We start from the raw sequence: 16064 nt of genomic DNA on the forward strand, positions 1-16064 counted from the left end.
TAAATCCTGCAAATTAAATGATGATGCTCAAAACTTTTTTTGATGATGCTCAAAAAAAATTTTTTTAATTGGTAAATGAAGGGCTCATTACTTTTAAATTAACTGATTTTTCTATAAATACATTAACAATTATCATAAAGATGAAACAAAAAATGTTTATGTTCTCCTGGAAGTTATGCTTTATTGAAAGGTCATTCGCAATGAAGTTTTTAATATACTGCTAAAATTCTCCCATTGATACAATGTGACTTTGAATTTTAGGAACTCTGCCTCCAGGCTGGGGAGATACTAATATAAAATATTATGCAAAATATGGGATTCTTCCCCAAACCCATGGTAATATAATTATCACCCTGGTTGATGCCCTAGCACATTGGCAGTGAGTGGGATTTTTCCTTTTTTGATAGGAATTATTTTAACCTAGTGGTTATACTTTTCCTTTGCTCTGTTAGGAAAGTGACAAAAACCACACACAAAAATAGCAGCATAATAATTCTTGACATTTCTCTGACAGGTTTATTCTGAGTTCCTGTAAGTGTTCTTATCACATTACTCTTCAGGATAGTTCTGCCACTGGAAGGCATAATTATTTGCATTTTGCAGATGGGAAAACTGAGGCTGTGCTTATGCTGCAAAGTGGAATATATGATTTATGGACGTGTCCCAATAATCCTACTCAGAGATTGTAGACTTGAAATATTTGTGCAACTGAAGCAGAAGACGTTTGAAAAGTCTTTGTTGATAGAATTAATGCCTTAGTGAAATGCTTCTACCAGGCGGAACAGAGATGGCCCACTGACTCTCACTGACTTAGTTCATTAAGTTGGAAATACAGAGTAAGGAGGACAGGGCGGTGCTAGCGCAGATCTTCCCTGATGATCAGAAACCATACTCTTACATAAGCTTCTCACACATCTTGATGAAAGATTGGTCAGTGTTTAGTGGAAACGCTATGTATATAACCACAGCAGAATGTATTTATCCTATTTAATTCAGCAAGCTGTTCTCGAACACATGGTCTGTTCTGGGTTCCAAAGGAGTAGGAGCACCCAAAGGAGTTCAGAACAAGGCAAAAGTCAAATCTCATGCAGAGCACCGTAGAGAATTGGAGAGTGAGGAAGAAAGAGTGTATTTGGCCATCAGATCTACAGTAGGTGGTGGTGACAAGCGACATGCAGCAAGAAAGACTAACTTTGGAAAGAAAGACTTTCCAAAGGAGGAGAAATATCCTTAGGACTTGGAGAGGAAAATTCTACCAGTGGGGGAAGAGCATCCCAGGCAGGGGGAAGAGCATGGATTGGGAAGAGTGTGTTTGAGGAATAACCAATTGTCCATTGTATCTCTAGTGTGACATACTGGAGAGGCTGTGTTGGTGAGGGGAGGGTGACAGTGGGGTGAAAAGGCAGAGATGGGGCTTAGAAAGAAATCAGGAGAAGAATCTGACATTGAGTAAGATAGCCACACACTGCAAAAATCATGTGTTTCAAATATTCATATCGGGCTTACCTGGTGGCTCAGCTGGTAAAGAATCCACCTGCATTGTGGGAGACCTGGGTTCAATCCCTGAGTTGGGAAGATCCCCTGGAGAAGGGAACAGCTACCCACTCCAGTATTCTGGCCTGGAGAATTCCATGGACTGTATAGTCCATGGGGTCGCAAAGAGTTGGACACGACTGAGCGACTTTCACAATGTCTGTATCACTTTTGGCCCCATAGAGATGCTCATCACATTAATTAGGTTGAGTGTTTAAGCCACGTCCTGAACTGAGGACAAAGGATAGGCACCCCCTAGCCCAGTGTGGCTGCAGGAGCTGCTGTTGATGGTTTGCAACCCCGTGACATTTGTGTGTATTCCAGGAAAGCCCATCCATGTTGGAACGTAAAAGAATAACGTGAAATTTCTAAAGGAGTAACTTTGAATCCAGTCATAGTTGACTTTGAAATCGTTCACAAACTGGGTACTTTAATGAATTTTAGGAACAAGTTGCTCCCAACACACTCTCACTGGCAGATGAGAACATTCACTCAATTAACTGACTGCCTACTGTGTACCCCATAGATGTAGACAGACATGAACCCTGCCCTCCAGAGTTTACAGCTGAAGAGGAGGGGTGGATTTCAGTGAACAGCCATATAAATGTATAATCAAAATTTTTATGAGTATAATGAATGAAAAAGTAAAGAGTTGAATAAGGTTTAAAATGGAAACTGATTTCAGTGGCATGTGAAGATAGGTAAAAGAACAAGTGAACAGTTTTTGGAAGAGGCAACATATACTTTAAGACTTGAAAATGGGATAAAGATGATTTTTAGGCAGAGGGCTTGGGAGAAGCCCAAAGGCAGGCCAAACGTGTGATGAATTTGGTTCAGAGAAATGAGAGGCTAATCTGTCTGGAGCTTGGTGCCAGGGGGAAAGGGGTATAACATGAGCTGGGCAAACAGACAGAGACTAGAACATGGGAACCTTTATCCTAAAAGCAATGAGAAGGCAGTGAATCATTTGCAGCAGAGAAGTGAACAGACCTCTATGGGGAAGGTTTACTCCACCAGCAGAATGGAGCCTGGACTAAATGGGGATGAGAATGGAGGCAGGACCAGTTAGGATGTTACTGCATATCCGAGCCCAGATGTCATGGTGAGAAGTGGCACTGGAGATGGACCAACAGACAAACAGAAGGTGCATTTTATAAGCAGAATTGCTCTGTCTGATTGGTGAGTTGGACCAGGGAATTTCACAAGGGAAAATGATATCCAGAAGAGCTTTCAGTTTAGGCTACAGCTGCTACATGGACAGTGATGTATCCCATCTAGTGTGTCTGGAGGTGCAGAAATGGGTGCTGTGGGAAATGCTTGGATGTATTAAATTTGAGATGCTTGTGAGATCTCCCAAGTAAAAAGTCTGGATAAGCAGTTAGATGGAATGACCTAGAGCTCAGGGGAGCAATCTGGGAGGGATACATAAATTTGGAAACCTTGAGCTTGTAGATTATATTTAAATCCTACATTGAATGATACCGTGGAATGAATGGTATATTAGAAGAAAAGTGTAGAGTAGCTGAAAAGGAATCAGTCTGAGCCCAAAAAACTCTAGTGTATAGAGATATAGAGTGTATGTGTTTTTGTGTGAGTCTCTGTCATCAGAAAATCCAGGAGAAAGAGAAAAGAGTGGTTTATTACAGAGAAGCCAAGTGCTAAATGTTACCATGACTCAGGAAGTTAGATGAAGATGGAAGTGCTCCAACTGACTGCAGAAATGACTTCGCAGTTTGAGTGGAGAGGTGAAAATGAAAGTCAGATTGGAGAGGACTGAAGAACAGATGGGGTCAAGGAAGTGAAAGTGTATGTGTAGGTAACTTTCCAGAAGTTTCATTGTGAAGAAGGTTAGAAAGGTAGGGTGTCATGAACAGGATTTGGAGGTGCTTGTATGTGTTTCCAGCTGGATATATTAGCACATGTTTGCTGAAGAATCCAGGAGGAGCCCAGTTAAATAGCCTCTTTTTCTGACTAGTTATTAATATTGGCCTGATCAAAATACGACTGAGCGACTGATCTCATCTGATCAAAATGCAGATCAAGCCAAAAGTCTCCCTCAGGTGTGATCAGTTCAGCAGAGAGAATAAAGACGTACACATCTCAGAGTCTTTATCTAGTGTCTCAGAAAGCAGTTGTAGAACCCTAAGTGGATATACCTACTTTGATTAAAAACTGCTTCTCTGGCAGCCACATGACACCCAATCTTCAGTTATCTAAATCCTTCCATTACCTTGATTTTCAAGGAGCTGAACCAGAAGTAGATAATTCCTTTTAATACCTTTCTTTTTTTTTTTGGTATTCCACAACATGCTTTATATTCATGGTCAGTTTTCTGATTCAAGTATATTAATAAGACCATCCACAGGTAAGACAGCTATTCCCAGGGAAGGACTGAAATCTAGCCCCCTCCTCGCTCCCTTCTACCTACCTAGACACCTACTTGAGGTTTCCTAGGAGTTTCGCCAAAGGTACCCCTCAGGGGTCACCTAGTAGCAACCATAACAAACCCCCTAACCCCAGTCCTGTCCCAGCCCCAGTTCTGCAGTTTTACAGAGCCTCTGCCTAAGCAGTGCTTAGTTTTATGGGAAGTCACCGCTCCTTTATCATAATGAATCTCATAATAGAAAATAGATCACACATATCCTGGTCAGCCTGTCAGGGGAACCTCTTCTACATTGAGGGCTTTCAAGCAGCAATCTAAAATTTACCCGACCCGCAACCCTTTGATTTGGAGGGTACAGAATCTTAATTACTGTTTTTATTTTCATATTGTCATTGACACAAAACATTCTACAATCACACAAGCAAACTCTTGATGCAATAAGGTCAGCGTGATCTAGTGAATACCAAACCTGACCTGGATTTTAGGAATAGATTTCTATTTCTAGCCTTACCCTTGACTCCCACGATGCATGACCTTGGAGTAGTTACTATGCCTCAGATTTTTCATCTGTAAAATACCCACTTCCTGCCTCGGAGGAGGAACTGGAGAATGTCTGTTAAGATACTGTGAGGTCTTAGAGAAAGGAGACCGCCGCATGATCACATGTCATTCTTATTCGAGTCATGTTGATGGAGATGAATCCATAGTATGAAAGGCAGCGAAGAATACCGGCTTAAAATAAGTCAGATATATCTGTGTCCGCACTGAAAATGTGAATGACTCTAAAAGACTGTGTTAACTAACCCTACTTATTTCTGGTTGTGCTTCAATCTCACTTTGAATGTTAACTCTAAACCGCTAACCTGTTTCTTTCCCTTTATTCACTTTTTTCCACCTACCATTGCATGACACGCAGGGTCAGTTTTGTGCATGACACCCGCTACCAGTATTGGTAGGTTCCAACCTTTTTTTATTTGTCTTTTATAGTGTGTACAGTACCTTCACTTGACTGAGATTTATTTCAGAGATGGTAGATAATGCTGTAGGAACTGGTAGATCTGAAGGCTTATTTGGCTTTAGAGTTAACGTTGAGGTTTTAAAATGTACTCATGTACTTAAGAAAATGACCGTTTTAATGTGACTAGAACAACCACTACAAGACATAAGACCACAAGTGCGAGTCTGCTTTTTAATGATCTGTATTTTGTTTCTATTTAGAGTTTATACTGTTTAGTGTAAGGGGGAGAAAAAGCTTACTTTATCAGAGAGGCAGGCTAATTTCATCAATGTTTTAAAGTTTCATGTGGTGTGCCTTTATCTCCTCTTTGCTGTGTGTTAGAGTTATCAGAGTTTCCCAGAAGTACTTATTTTAAAAGATTATACATGGATGTATTTTGAAAACAAATGTCACAACTGCCTTGCTTTACTATACTTTTTGATTTTGTGTTGATTTATTTGTAATGAGTATTTGTACCTTACTATTCCCATAGATGTTAACTTTTAATACATACATAAGTTATCCCCACACTTCCCAAGGCCTTGGTACAAAAATCTGTCTTAAGGACATGTGGATGAGTTCCATTTACAGTAAAGAAAAATAAATATTGGTAAAATTTGCCTATTTCACAGTGTGAAATATATATCTATTTCACAGTGTGTTAGAAATTACGTCAAGGCCATAATTTTTGTTTCACTGTTTATGGACCCAAATAAACCACAACCCCAGTAATTCCAGTTCAAACAGGCAGCCCCAAATTGACCCCCAAATTTCAATTTAACTGCAATTCATTCCAAGAAAATTCTGACTTGCCAAATTAGGCCTACATATTGAGGTTCTGATGTTTTAGAATGATGATTAAAAAATGAATATCATATATTCTTACTTCATTTGGATATTACATTTTGCATTTTTAGAAGCACCCTTTATTATAGGCACCACAGGCTCTGAATTGGGAATGATCTATTGCTAGAAGTAAAAATGTTTATAAATACATCAACCAAAGTAATCTGCTTTGGCCTTTCTGGGAATCACTGATTATGTTTTAAAACTTCCTTTAATTGTACTTGTAATAAGCTATTTTCCCTTTTTTATTTCTCTCCCATGCTTCCTTGCTTTGCATTGTGATTGCATGCCATCTGCTGGTTTAACCCATGATGGCTTGCTGCTCTGATATTCACCATGCCAAAATACCACTTCTATTACCATAATGCTACACCCTCCTGTTCATTGCTCCCATGGTTCCCCTCCTGAAAGTACCCATGATGCACAGCGCTACGTCAGCCACTGTCTCTGCAGCAACAACTCCTGCAACAAGTGTCCCCTTCGCAGCAACAGCCACAGCCAATCAGGTTTGCTCCTTTTAAAGCTTTCTTTCACAAATCCCAAACTCTAAATGAGTGCTGATATTTAAAAAAAAAATTCTCGGTGAGAATTTTTTTTTCATGTTTATCCATCAAATTTTATTTTTTTGATTAGTTTATAGCCAGCATTTATGGACAGGTTGCACTTATTTAGAGTTAACATTTACTGCAAATAATGATGTAGCTATGTTTTGTGTTGCACTGTTTGTTTTCGTACCTAATATTGTGTAATTAACCTGACAGGCTTACATTCCTTTTAGTACAGCATTATGTATCCAGTGGTTTGTGAATTGTCACAGGGGGAAAAAAAAAAAATGAGAAAAGCATGCCCGGGGGTGCTTCAAAACTGGCTGTATTTGGATTCAGTTCATTCAGACCCTGTTATCTGTTGTAGGGGAAAAGAAACATTCTCCTCTGAGGAAAGCCTCCCTTTTTCCCTTAGTGTCAAATCTGAGGTCTGAATGATTCTGGTTAACATTTCACCTTGGTCTTGTGTGCTCCTCAAACTCACTTGGTTCCCAAGTGAGAGCCAGACGGTACTGGAAGCAGAGTACCGGCCCACCGAGTTCACAAAGGCTGGATATAACCGATAAAGGGGCGTTTAATTCTTTTGGTTTAATGCATGTGCCAATAAGACCATGGATGGACTATTTCTCAGTGAGGGCCAGTTGGCTGTTTCCTGTCGCCACGGGCTGACTGTAACCCTAACCCCAGCCAACCAACTTGCAAATGTGTGCGCTCAGGGTCCCAGGAGAGGAGTATGAGCGTCAGCTCTCGCTTGCCCGGAAAAAAAAAAAAAACCAACACTTGATTGCGCATGCGCTCCCTTCACAGAAGTGCCGCGTTTTGTTTTTTTGTTTTGTTTTGTTTTTTAACAAAATCGACTGTACTGATAAAAGATGACAAGAAGTATAGGAGGAAGGGGTGGGGGAAGGTCCCAGGGAATGGAAGAAATTGGGAAAAATCATGTCTGGGTATAAATGGCAGATTCCAAACTCTATTCTGCAGGCGGGAAGGGCTGATTCACACTTCCTTCCTTGTTCAAGTTAATAAGCGTTGCCAGAGCTGTAGGTCTCATCACTGAAAAGACAGGTGTGAGTGCCCTTGAATGAAGAAACGAAGGCAAAGTCTGTGAGCTCCCCCCGTGTCCTCTGAACGGTGATAGAGCAAAAAGGAACAAAGGCGGGAGGGGAGAGAGGCCAGGTGGGCACTCAAGCAATGCCAGCTAGTGACGGCGCCTCAGCTCATCACTCAGCACCTCAACAAGCCAGCTTCCCTCTCAGGAGAGCCAGCTCGGCTTCCAAACAGATGTAACAAAGAACATCACATCAGTTCTTAGCTGGAGGGTTGTTTTTTTTTTTTTCAAACGATAGGATAGGAGAAGGGAGAGACAGTGTGCGTCCTTCCATTACTAGATTCAAAGCTCCTCTTTTTACTTGGTCCCTCTTAGTAGGGGAACTGGAAATGTTTCTTTTATGTCTAAGTCTAGCCTTCTTGAGCTATGTTTTTGTGATTTTTGACAGAAGTTTTGCTGTAAGGTCCGTTCATAAGAAAACAAGTTTCAAGTGGAATATAGTTTTGGTTACAGTGGAATTTAACATTATATTTTATGGCAAGTTAAGCACTTTTAATACAGAGAGCTCTTTCTTGGGAATAAAAAGGAAGTCAAGATAAATACTTTGGAGTTTTAGGTTATGTCCCTTTATTATGATAAATTCTTGATCCTGTATCATAAATATTTTTGCAACCTAGTGATTTTTTTGGCCCCCTTTGGTAGAAAAATACTGAGAGATCACATGCCTATGTGTAAGCTCATGTATTTGTGTAGGGAAGAGGCCTAAGCTATTCATAAACTAAAATAAATCACTTTCAGCACAGTGTGACTGGTAAAGGAACTAATAAGTTAACTTCAATTAAGTCCAAAAAACTAAAATTACAGACCTGACAGTAGCTTCAAGAATCCTAGATTCTGTGCTTTGCAGTTTATCAGATATAATCGTTGCCGGACTTCAGTGATGACAAAGAGAAATCCTTTAGTGGCTCTTGATGAAGTTCTTCTTTCACAAGAACATAACAGAAAAAGAACTAATAGTAAGCATAAATTCTCAGATATGATACTCTTAATGTATTTTCAACAAGTTTCAAGGAGCGGAGCCACTACAAAAGAACGTGAAAATTCTTTTAGTGCCCAGGAATTCAGAATTCAGAGAGATTTCTAATGACTATGAAATGGCAAGTTTTCATCTTATTAAGATTTCACACATTAAACTTACATTGAATCATATGGATGTGAATTATGTGTTGTTTAGGCAAAATGAATCTTGTTTGCTTGCTTGTGAAAATAAGATGAGAACTGGATGGCCGCTAAGGTCCCTTCCAGCTCTTGAGAGTCAACAAGCCTGTGGTTCCTTAGCTGCCATGCTAGGCCCAAAGCATGAGATGATAGAGGTAACCATTCACTTCTCCAGGGGATCTTCCCTGACCCAGAGATCGAACCTGGGTCTCTGCATTGCAGGCAGATTCTTTACCATCTGAGCCACCAGGAAAGCCCTAAACACACAGAGAAGAAAGGGGTGCTGTTGATTTCAGAGTTCAGTGCATGATAGACATCCCTTCCTTCTCTTCACTGAGCCATCTGTTCTTAACACAAAACATGTGGGCTTCCCTGGTGGCTCAGACAGTAAAGAATCTGCCTGCAATGCAGGAGACCCAGATTCCATCCTTGGGTTGGGAAGATCCCCTGGAGAAGGAAATGGCAACCCACTCCAGTATTCTTGCCTGGAGAATCCCGTGGACAGAGAACCCTGGTGGGCTGCAGTCCATGGGGTTGCAAAGACTCAGACACAACTGAGCGATGTAAACATGCGGTAGGGTTTTCACAGTATTTTAGTTCATTGCACCAACTGTCAGTTCAAACGGTTCAACTCTCCTAGGTATTTGTAATTAGATACAAGTCATTCATAGAAGGAGAAGAGAGACCAGAACACCCCGTGACGGCTCCTCCAGCCCAGGGTTCCTTTATACGTCACCCCATGGTGAGTCAAGATGAACCAACAGATTTATAAACTCTACCCTCAGGGCTGAATCAAGATGCCAGCAGTGAAAGTTTTAACTGAACTTAGACTTGCAGTTTCAAATTAAATGACAAGAAAACCGAAATACTTTGGGGAAATAGAGAATAATGTTTTGGTTATTTAGCTCTGGGAGTAGATATAAGAACAGAAGTACAATAAGCAAATCTACCAATAGCTATCTCCTGTTTCAGTTAAGTTCTTTGGGCCTTAATATACAAGTTATACAAATAATATTATTTACAAATTATGTAGATGTACAAGATACTATTCTAAATGATTTCTCTCATATAATACATTTAATATTATATCATATATTTGATATCATATGAGAAAGAATACATACGTATAGAAGACACACAGTCTTACTATAGTGTTAACAATTATTGTTGTCCTCATTTTATAGATGGTGGACCTGAAACCAAGGTTAACTACCTTAGTCAAAGTTAAACATCTAATAAATTGTCTTGCTAGAATATACTCTTAACCACCTTGCTGTACTGCCTCTCTCTATAACTACAAATGAATGAAAGTCACTTATTCCACAGATAAAACAATCTCTAAAGTGAAACTCAATAACAGCAAGCTCTGTTGCTTTAGGGGAAAATGAAGGAGTTCTGCTAATGCAACTCGAACCGAGGTGAATTCCAAGCTGGGGAGACGGCCTGAATATGAGCAGAGCTTCAAGCTAATTATGTAATAGCCAAGTCATGTTTAGAAACTATATACAAGTTAATGTATATTAATTATGATATAGAACTATTTATTAATAGACTATGTAGTATTATACCCAGTGAGTAGACTGAAAATTATGAGTAATTTCTATGCCAGTAAGATGAGAACTAAAATGAGAAGTGGAAAGAAATTAGTCATTAGTCCTAGTAAAGCAGATTCAGGGGCTGCTTTTGTGTGAATCACAGCCCTGGACTTTAACCCCAGCCTCTGCTGTTCATCTCGTAAGTAGTATGAGGACAAGGGAAATCAGAAATGAAAATGCAGGTACTATATAAGCCATTCAGTTTCAGTCCACTAACAGAAGGTCAGAATGTATAAATCTACAGATGCCTATATTGACACCAATTTAATCTCAGAGTGTCCAATAAAAGAGGTGAGGTTCACAGCATAGTAGGTGGATTATCTCATTTTTTTCATATTATAAGACATTTTATTAATAAAATGAGAGTAGAGATTGATATCCCTCCAACTGGAATTATTGTGGTATTCTACTGTGTCATAACAAAAGACCTTGATGCTGCCAAAGACTGAAGGCAAAAGTAGAAGGGAGCAGCAGAGGATGAGATGGTGAGATAGCATCACCGACTCAATGAACATGAGTTTGAGCAAACTCTGGCAGAGAGTGGAGGACAGAGGAGCCTGGCATGCTGCAGTCCACAGGGTTGCAAAAAGTCAAACACGACTGAGTGGCTGAATGACAACATCATGCTATCATTGCTTTATTATTAGTATTTTTCTGCTTCAAAAATACATTCTGTTTCAAAGGAGGAGAAAATAATTTCCAAGTGAATATATTTTAAATCTTAGTTTCTTCATTTATATACGGAGATTATTCAGCTTACCTAATGACATCCTTGAAGGCCCAATTATATTCAGAGTCTTTCCCTGAATCCCTGCAGCTAGAATTTCTTTTCCTACCCTCTGAATTCCACAAGGACTTGATCGGCATGTCCCTTAAAGCGTCATCAGTAGATAGACGGAATGACAGCACAAATGTGCAAAGATGGGGAAGTGTAAAGCTTAGTGGAGAAAAACTAACAATCCAGTTGGTTAGAGCACTGGTGTCTGGGAGCGGTGACAGCATAGGAGTGTCATGGAGTGTGCAAGACATTAAACGCCAGGGTTAAGGGCCCGGCCTTTACTTGGCCATTGAAAGTTTTTAAGCAGGAAAGTGAGAGGACGCAACTCTAAGAAGAGCAAGCAGGTGGATTCGAGGCAGGAGAGTCTGTGGAGCCCAGGGAGAGGCTTCAACTGGGACAGTGGCAGCTGGCAAGGGACTACTTTGTCCTGCTTCTGCCTGTTACATGGAAACTCAGTGGCTCAGTAGTAAAGAATCTGCTTGCAATGCAGGAGACTTGCAGGAGATGCGGGTTCGATCCTTGGGTTGGGAAGATCCTCTGGAAAGGAAAATGGCAACCCACTCCGGTATTCTTGCCTGGAGAATCACATGGACAGGGGAGCCTGGTGGGCTACAGTCCACAGGGTCACAAAGAGTCGGCCAAAAAGAAATGTAAGAATGATCTCATGCTATGGCAAAACCTGGTCAAGAGATTGGGGCCAACATGAAAGGTTGCCTGCAGGAAGTTGATTTTCTGTAGGACCTGAATTCAGGGATACCAGTTGGGTGGACTCCCTGGTCAAATGCCTCCAGAGTGCTGGCTCCTAACCTGTGGCTCCTCAACCCTGACCTGAGTGAGCCCTCCCGGGTCTTTATTCAAAAGAAAGTGTCCCTTCAGATCTGGAGTGAATACGTGTTGTCTGTACATCCACAGTTAGAGCTGTGCAGACATGTAGCGAAATGATACATCTAATTCATTCTGGGTCATGGGTCCATGCTAGGAAGACAAATTCTTACATATTGGATATTAGGAATATTTTAATGGAGCACCCCATGCACTGCTTTTAAAGCTGGTGAAATCAAATTATATTTCTGGCAAGATGTTAATAACACTAATCAAATCTCCAAAAAGTGCTGGTTGGCATTTAAAATTAGGACCTTGAGGTCTCGTCACATCTTTTGAATTCTCCTCCAAAGATTAAATCCATTCAGCTGGAAACTGGCCTTAGGAAGAGTTTGTTGAAAATTAGTTAATAACGTATTATGCATTCCTACAGCAGAAACTAGTACAATATTGTAAAGCAATTATACTCCAATTAAAAAAAATAATAATAAAATAATACATATATTCCTAGCCCTTCATTTGTTAGGATGTCTCATATGTCAGAAAGTCCCCATTTTGCAAACATGTCTGGTATTGTTTAATATATATAATCATCAACTTCAGTCATATCTTACCAGACAAAATAATTACATGCAAGCAGATACATATATTATGCTTTATCAGGCTTGTTACAAAGTACTAAAGAGAGATGAGAAAAGTTTAAGAGCATCAGAGTTTACTTACTTCTCACATATAAACGTGAACACAACTTCAAAGCTATTTGTGTACAGAGTCTTGAATATCTATATACAGAGTTATAGTAAATCACCCTATCCTAACTAAGAAATCTAGAAAGGTCAGGTCATGTTTTACTTAATCTCTCGTCTCAGAAAGTTTTATAAAACATCTATTATTCAAAGCCATCTGTTAGGACTATATTCAGACAAATGTAGGAGGCATCAAACATTCCCCACTGTTCCCCACTTGACCCATTTGGAGCCTGTGTTTTTTTCACAAGAAGAATCTGGGTTCTGCAAGGCCCCAGTGTGGGCGAAGCGACCCCCATCAGCTCCCTCCCCTGAACCACAGCAGAGTCACCAGCCTCCCTGTCCGGATGATCCAACTGTGACTCACTCCTTTCTCACAGTTTGCTGGGTCCCAGGAACAGACGACAGAAAGCCCCTGGGCCCCGAGTATGTTGCGCCCCCAAAAGGCCTGTACAGCAACTGTCTAGATCCAGCCCTTGTGAAATAATGCTGGGGCCGCGACACCCGTCTCAGCATCACGGTGCCGCTAAAGGTGTGTGTTGCAGCTTCTCTAACTTTGTGCTGATGTTCTAACTATGGAGGAGGGCTCAGTTTCAGTAATGGATTGGGATGCCTCAAATGAAGGAGAATTGCCATATCAGATACTTTGCAGAGAGAGGGAGTGACTGTGTATGTGTGTGTATGTGTGCGCGTGTGTGTGCGTGTGTAGACAACAGGGTAGGGGGAGAGAGGAGGTGAGAGAGGGAGACTGATTGCTGTATATCTCTTAAAGAGCAAAACAATAAAAATGGCATTTTTGCGTTCATTTAACACCACTAGTTAAAGCTGCTTGATAATTAGAGTCTGAATTCTATGCTGCAGTGTGGCTGGTGCACTGGAATCCAGACTTACTGTGTGGGCGTGCTAAGTCGCCCAGTTGTGACAGACTCATTGCCACCCCATGGACTGTAGCCCATCAGGCTCCTCTGTCCATGGGATTCTCCAGGCAAGAATTCTGGAGTAGGTTGCCATTCCCTTCTCCAGGGGGACTTTCCGACCCAGGGATCGAACCCACTTCTCCTGCATTGGCAGGCAGATTCTTTACACTAACACCACCTGGAAAGCCCTCCAAACTTGCTGCTGCTGCTGCTAAGTCACTTCAGTCGTGTCCGACTTTGTGCGACCCCAGAGATGGCAGCCAGTCTGGTCCAAAAAAAATGCTTGAGGTGCAGGGAAAGAGAGGTGGGAGGGCTGCTCCATATGTCTTAGGAGGAGCTGGGTCTATGAGAGCCATATAGAGGCAGATTCTGTTTAAGAAATCAGAAAATAAGAAGGAAAAAAGATCTTTTATTTTCCTGCCTCAGAAGCAGTCGATTTGCAGAACTACCATGAGATTTAATTAATATATGTATTTGCAGATTCTCCAAGGAAAGGCTAAGTTATATAAGTGTTGTGATCTAGTACATTTTCATTTTTCATGAATAATTTACACCTCATGGTGAGAAACTTGGGCAGGATTCTTTTGTATATAGCACCTAAAGACATCATATCAGTTCCAATTTCGTGCAGCTGAAGAGAAAAATGTCAAGGGTTCTTATGTGGAACTTGGCTGCATGGTGGATCGTCCTGCTTTTATTCTACCTCAAATCCCATTCTCTTTTGCATTTTGATGGAATTTGGGGGAAGGGGGAATCTTTTCAGATTGAAAAGTCATATTCCCCGTAGTACTTTGGCTTTTGTTGACCGTCCTAAAAGTATGCTCATTTTTCTAACTGTAGGTTTTCTCTTTTGAGATAAAATATACAGTTCATCCTAGAGGTGTGTTTCCTTCCAGCTGTAGCTGTGTAAGGAAAGCGAGGCGAGGTGCAGTGCAGGAATTTGGATCCATTGCCAAGGTTGAAAGATGAATGGGGTCTCATCCGTAATACAAGTTGCTATGGACAGAGTCAATTTTTGATTTATAGGTATTTCTCTTCCCAAGTTCTGCCTCTGCTGCCTGCCTGCCCACACTTCTACCTGCATGTCTGGGGAGGTCGTCAGCCTTGCTGTGTGGGTGGATGGAGAGGAGAGATCCTTTCAGTCTCCTGATACAGAGCTAGCCTGAGTGTCACTACACTTCCTGGGCGTCTCGCCTCCACGAGTCAGGGAGAAACTGGCGTTAGGCGCGGCCTCTGAGACCCTCCTAGTGTCCCCTCTGGGCCACATTGCTGGAGGCAGTGGCTCCCAAGGCCAGACCTGGTTGAGTCTGCTGAACGCGCCGGAGACACAGTGTGGCAAAGTGCTAATGGCACCTAGGAGTTTACTGCCCAGTCGGATGCAAAGCAATCAGACAGTGTCATAAAGGGAGATCATCAAGTCCTCGGATTAAAAAAATAAGCTGCATGGCAGAACTTTACCTCTAAAGTGGGCAGGGGGCCTTGAAGGATGTGTCGGAATTAGATAAGGAGCAGGTGAGCTGTCCCTGCCAGAGTGAAACCTAAGGGGGCGAGCAGGGGGTGGGGGAAGGGGCAAGGAGGGCTAGCGTTATAAACGCACCAGCATCATGCTTTGCATGTGTCCTCATATTTAGCCCTATCGGATGGGTTTTGTTCTTCCTCTTTAGCATGGGAAGACATCAAGGCTCAGATTTTGCTGTGACTCTATAATCAGTAGAAGGGCCTCCCTTTGACCTCAAGACTCTAACCCCGAGGTCAGTGCTTCCCCTCATGCTGTTTTCTTCCCCAAGCCTGGAGTTTCAGAAGCAGTCTCAGTCTTTACCCCACGATAGACGCAGACAGAGCAGCTCTTACTGTGTCAGGTCTAAAGCGGGGGATGGGATGGCTCACGCACTGCATGCAGTGAGTGAGGGGGTGGAGCGGTAACACTCGGGCAGGACTGGAAAATCCCCTAGAGCGATGAGGAGGGGTTAGGGGACTGAGGGCCTTGAATGGCAGGCCAAGAGCAGGGCAGCAAGACGCTAAAGGGGGGCTTTGCAAACCCCCATCTACTGGACATGAGTGGGAAGGTGTGAGCTGGGGTAGACTGAGTGCAGGTTAACTGGTGAGAAAGCTACTTCATTGATAAAGTGATGAACTGGGATGGAGAGAAAGATCCTTTTCTCATGTGTGGGGGAGGATGAATACAGTCATCCCTCTGTATCTGCGGGGCATTGGTTCCAGGACCCCAAATGATACCAAAATCCACAGCTGCCCAAGTCTCATATAAAATGGTGCATTTGCACATAACCTATGCACATCCTCTCTTAGACGTTAAATCATCTCTGCATTACCTAATGCATCATAAATGCTATGTAAGTAGATGCCAGTGTACAACAGATTCAAGTTTTGCCTTTTGGAACTTTCTGATTATTTTTTCAAATATTTTCTACTCATGGTTGGTTGAATCTGTGAGCGCAGAACCTGTGGATACAAAGGAGTACATGTGCCCAGTGCCCAGTCGTGTCCAGCTCTTTGCGGCCCTGCAGACTGGAGCCCACCAGGCTCCCCTGTCCATGGGATTCTCCAGGCAAGAAGACTGGAGTGGGTTGCCATGCCCTCCTCCTGGGGATCTTCCCGACCCAGGGATCGAGCCCAGG

General features: G+C 41.9%; 1 protein-coding gene across 5 annotated transcripts in view; it reads left to right on the plus strand.

The window, feature by feature from the left end:
* The window catches only part of MBNL2 (muscleblind like splicing regulator 2), a 166082-nt gene that overhangs the window by 131776 nt on the left and 18242 nt on the right, over positions 1-16064 (plus strand). For 2 of the 5 annotated variants that reach the window (XM_055542869.1, XM_055542871.1), the window contains one exon: positions 6171-6265. The exons of the other annotated variants lie outside the window; for them this stretch is intronic. In XM_055542869.1, coding sequence (XP_055398844.1) covers positions 6171-6265 — 95 coding nt within the window. The remainder of the gene's footprint in view (positions 1-6170; positions 6266-16064) is intronic. 5 annotated transcript variants of the gene reach the window in all.

The sequence above is a fragment of the Bubalus kerabau genome, chromosome 12 (assembly GCF_029407905.1).
Source record: "Bubalus kerabau isolate K-KA32 ecotype Philippines breed swamp buffalo chromosome 12, PCC_UOA_SB_1v2, whole genome shotgun sequence".
NCBI lineage: Eukaryota > Metazoa > Chordata > Mammalia > Artiodactyla > Bovidae > Bubalus > Bubalus kerabau.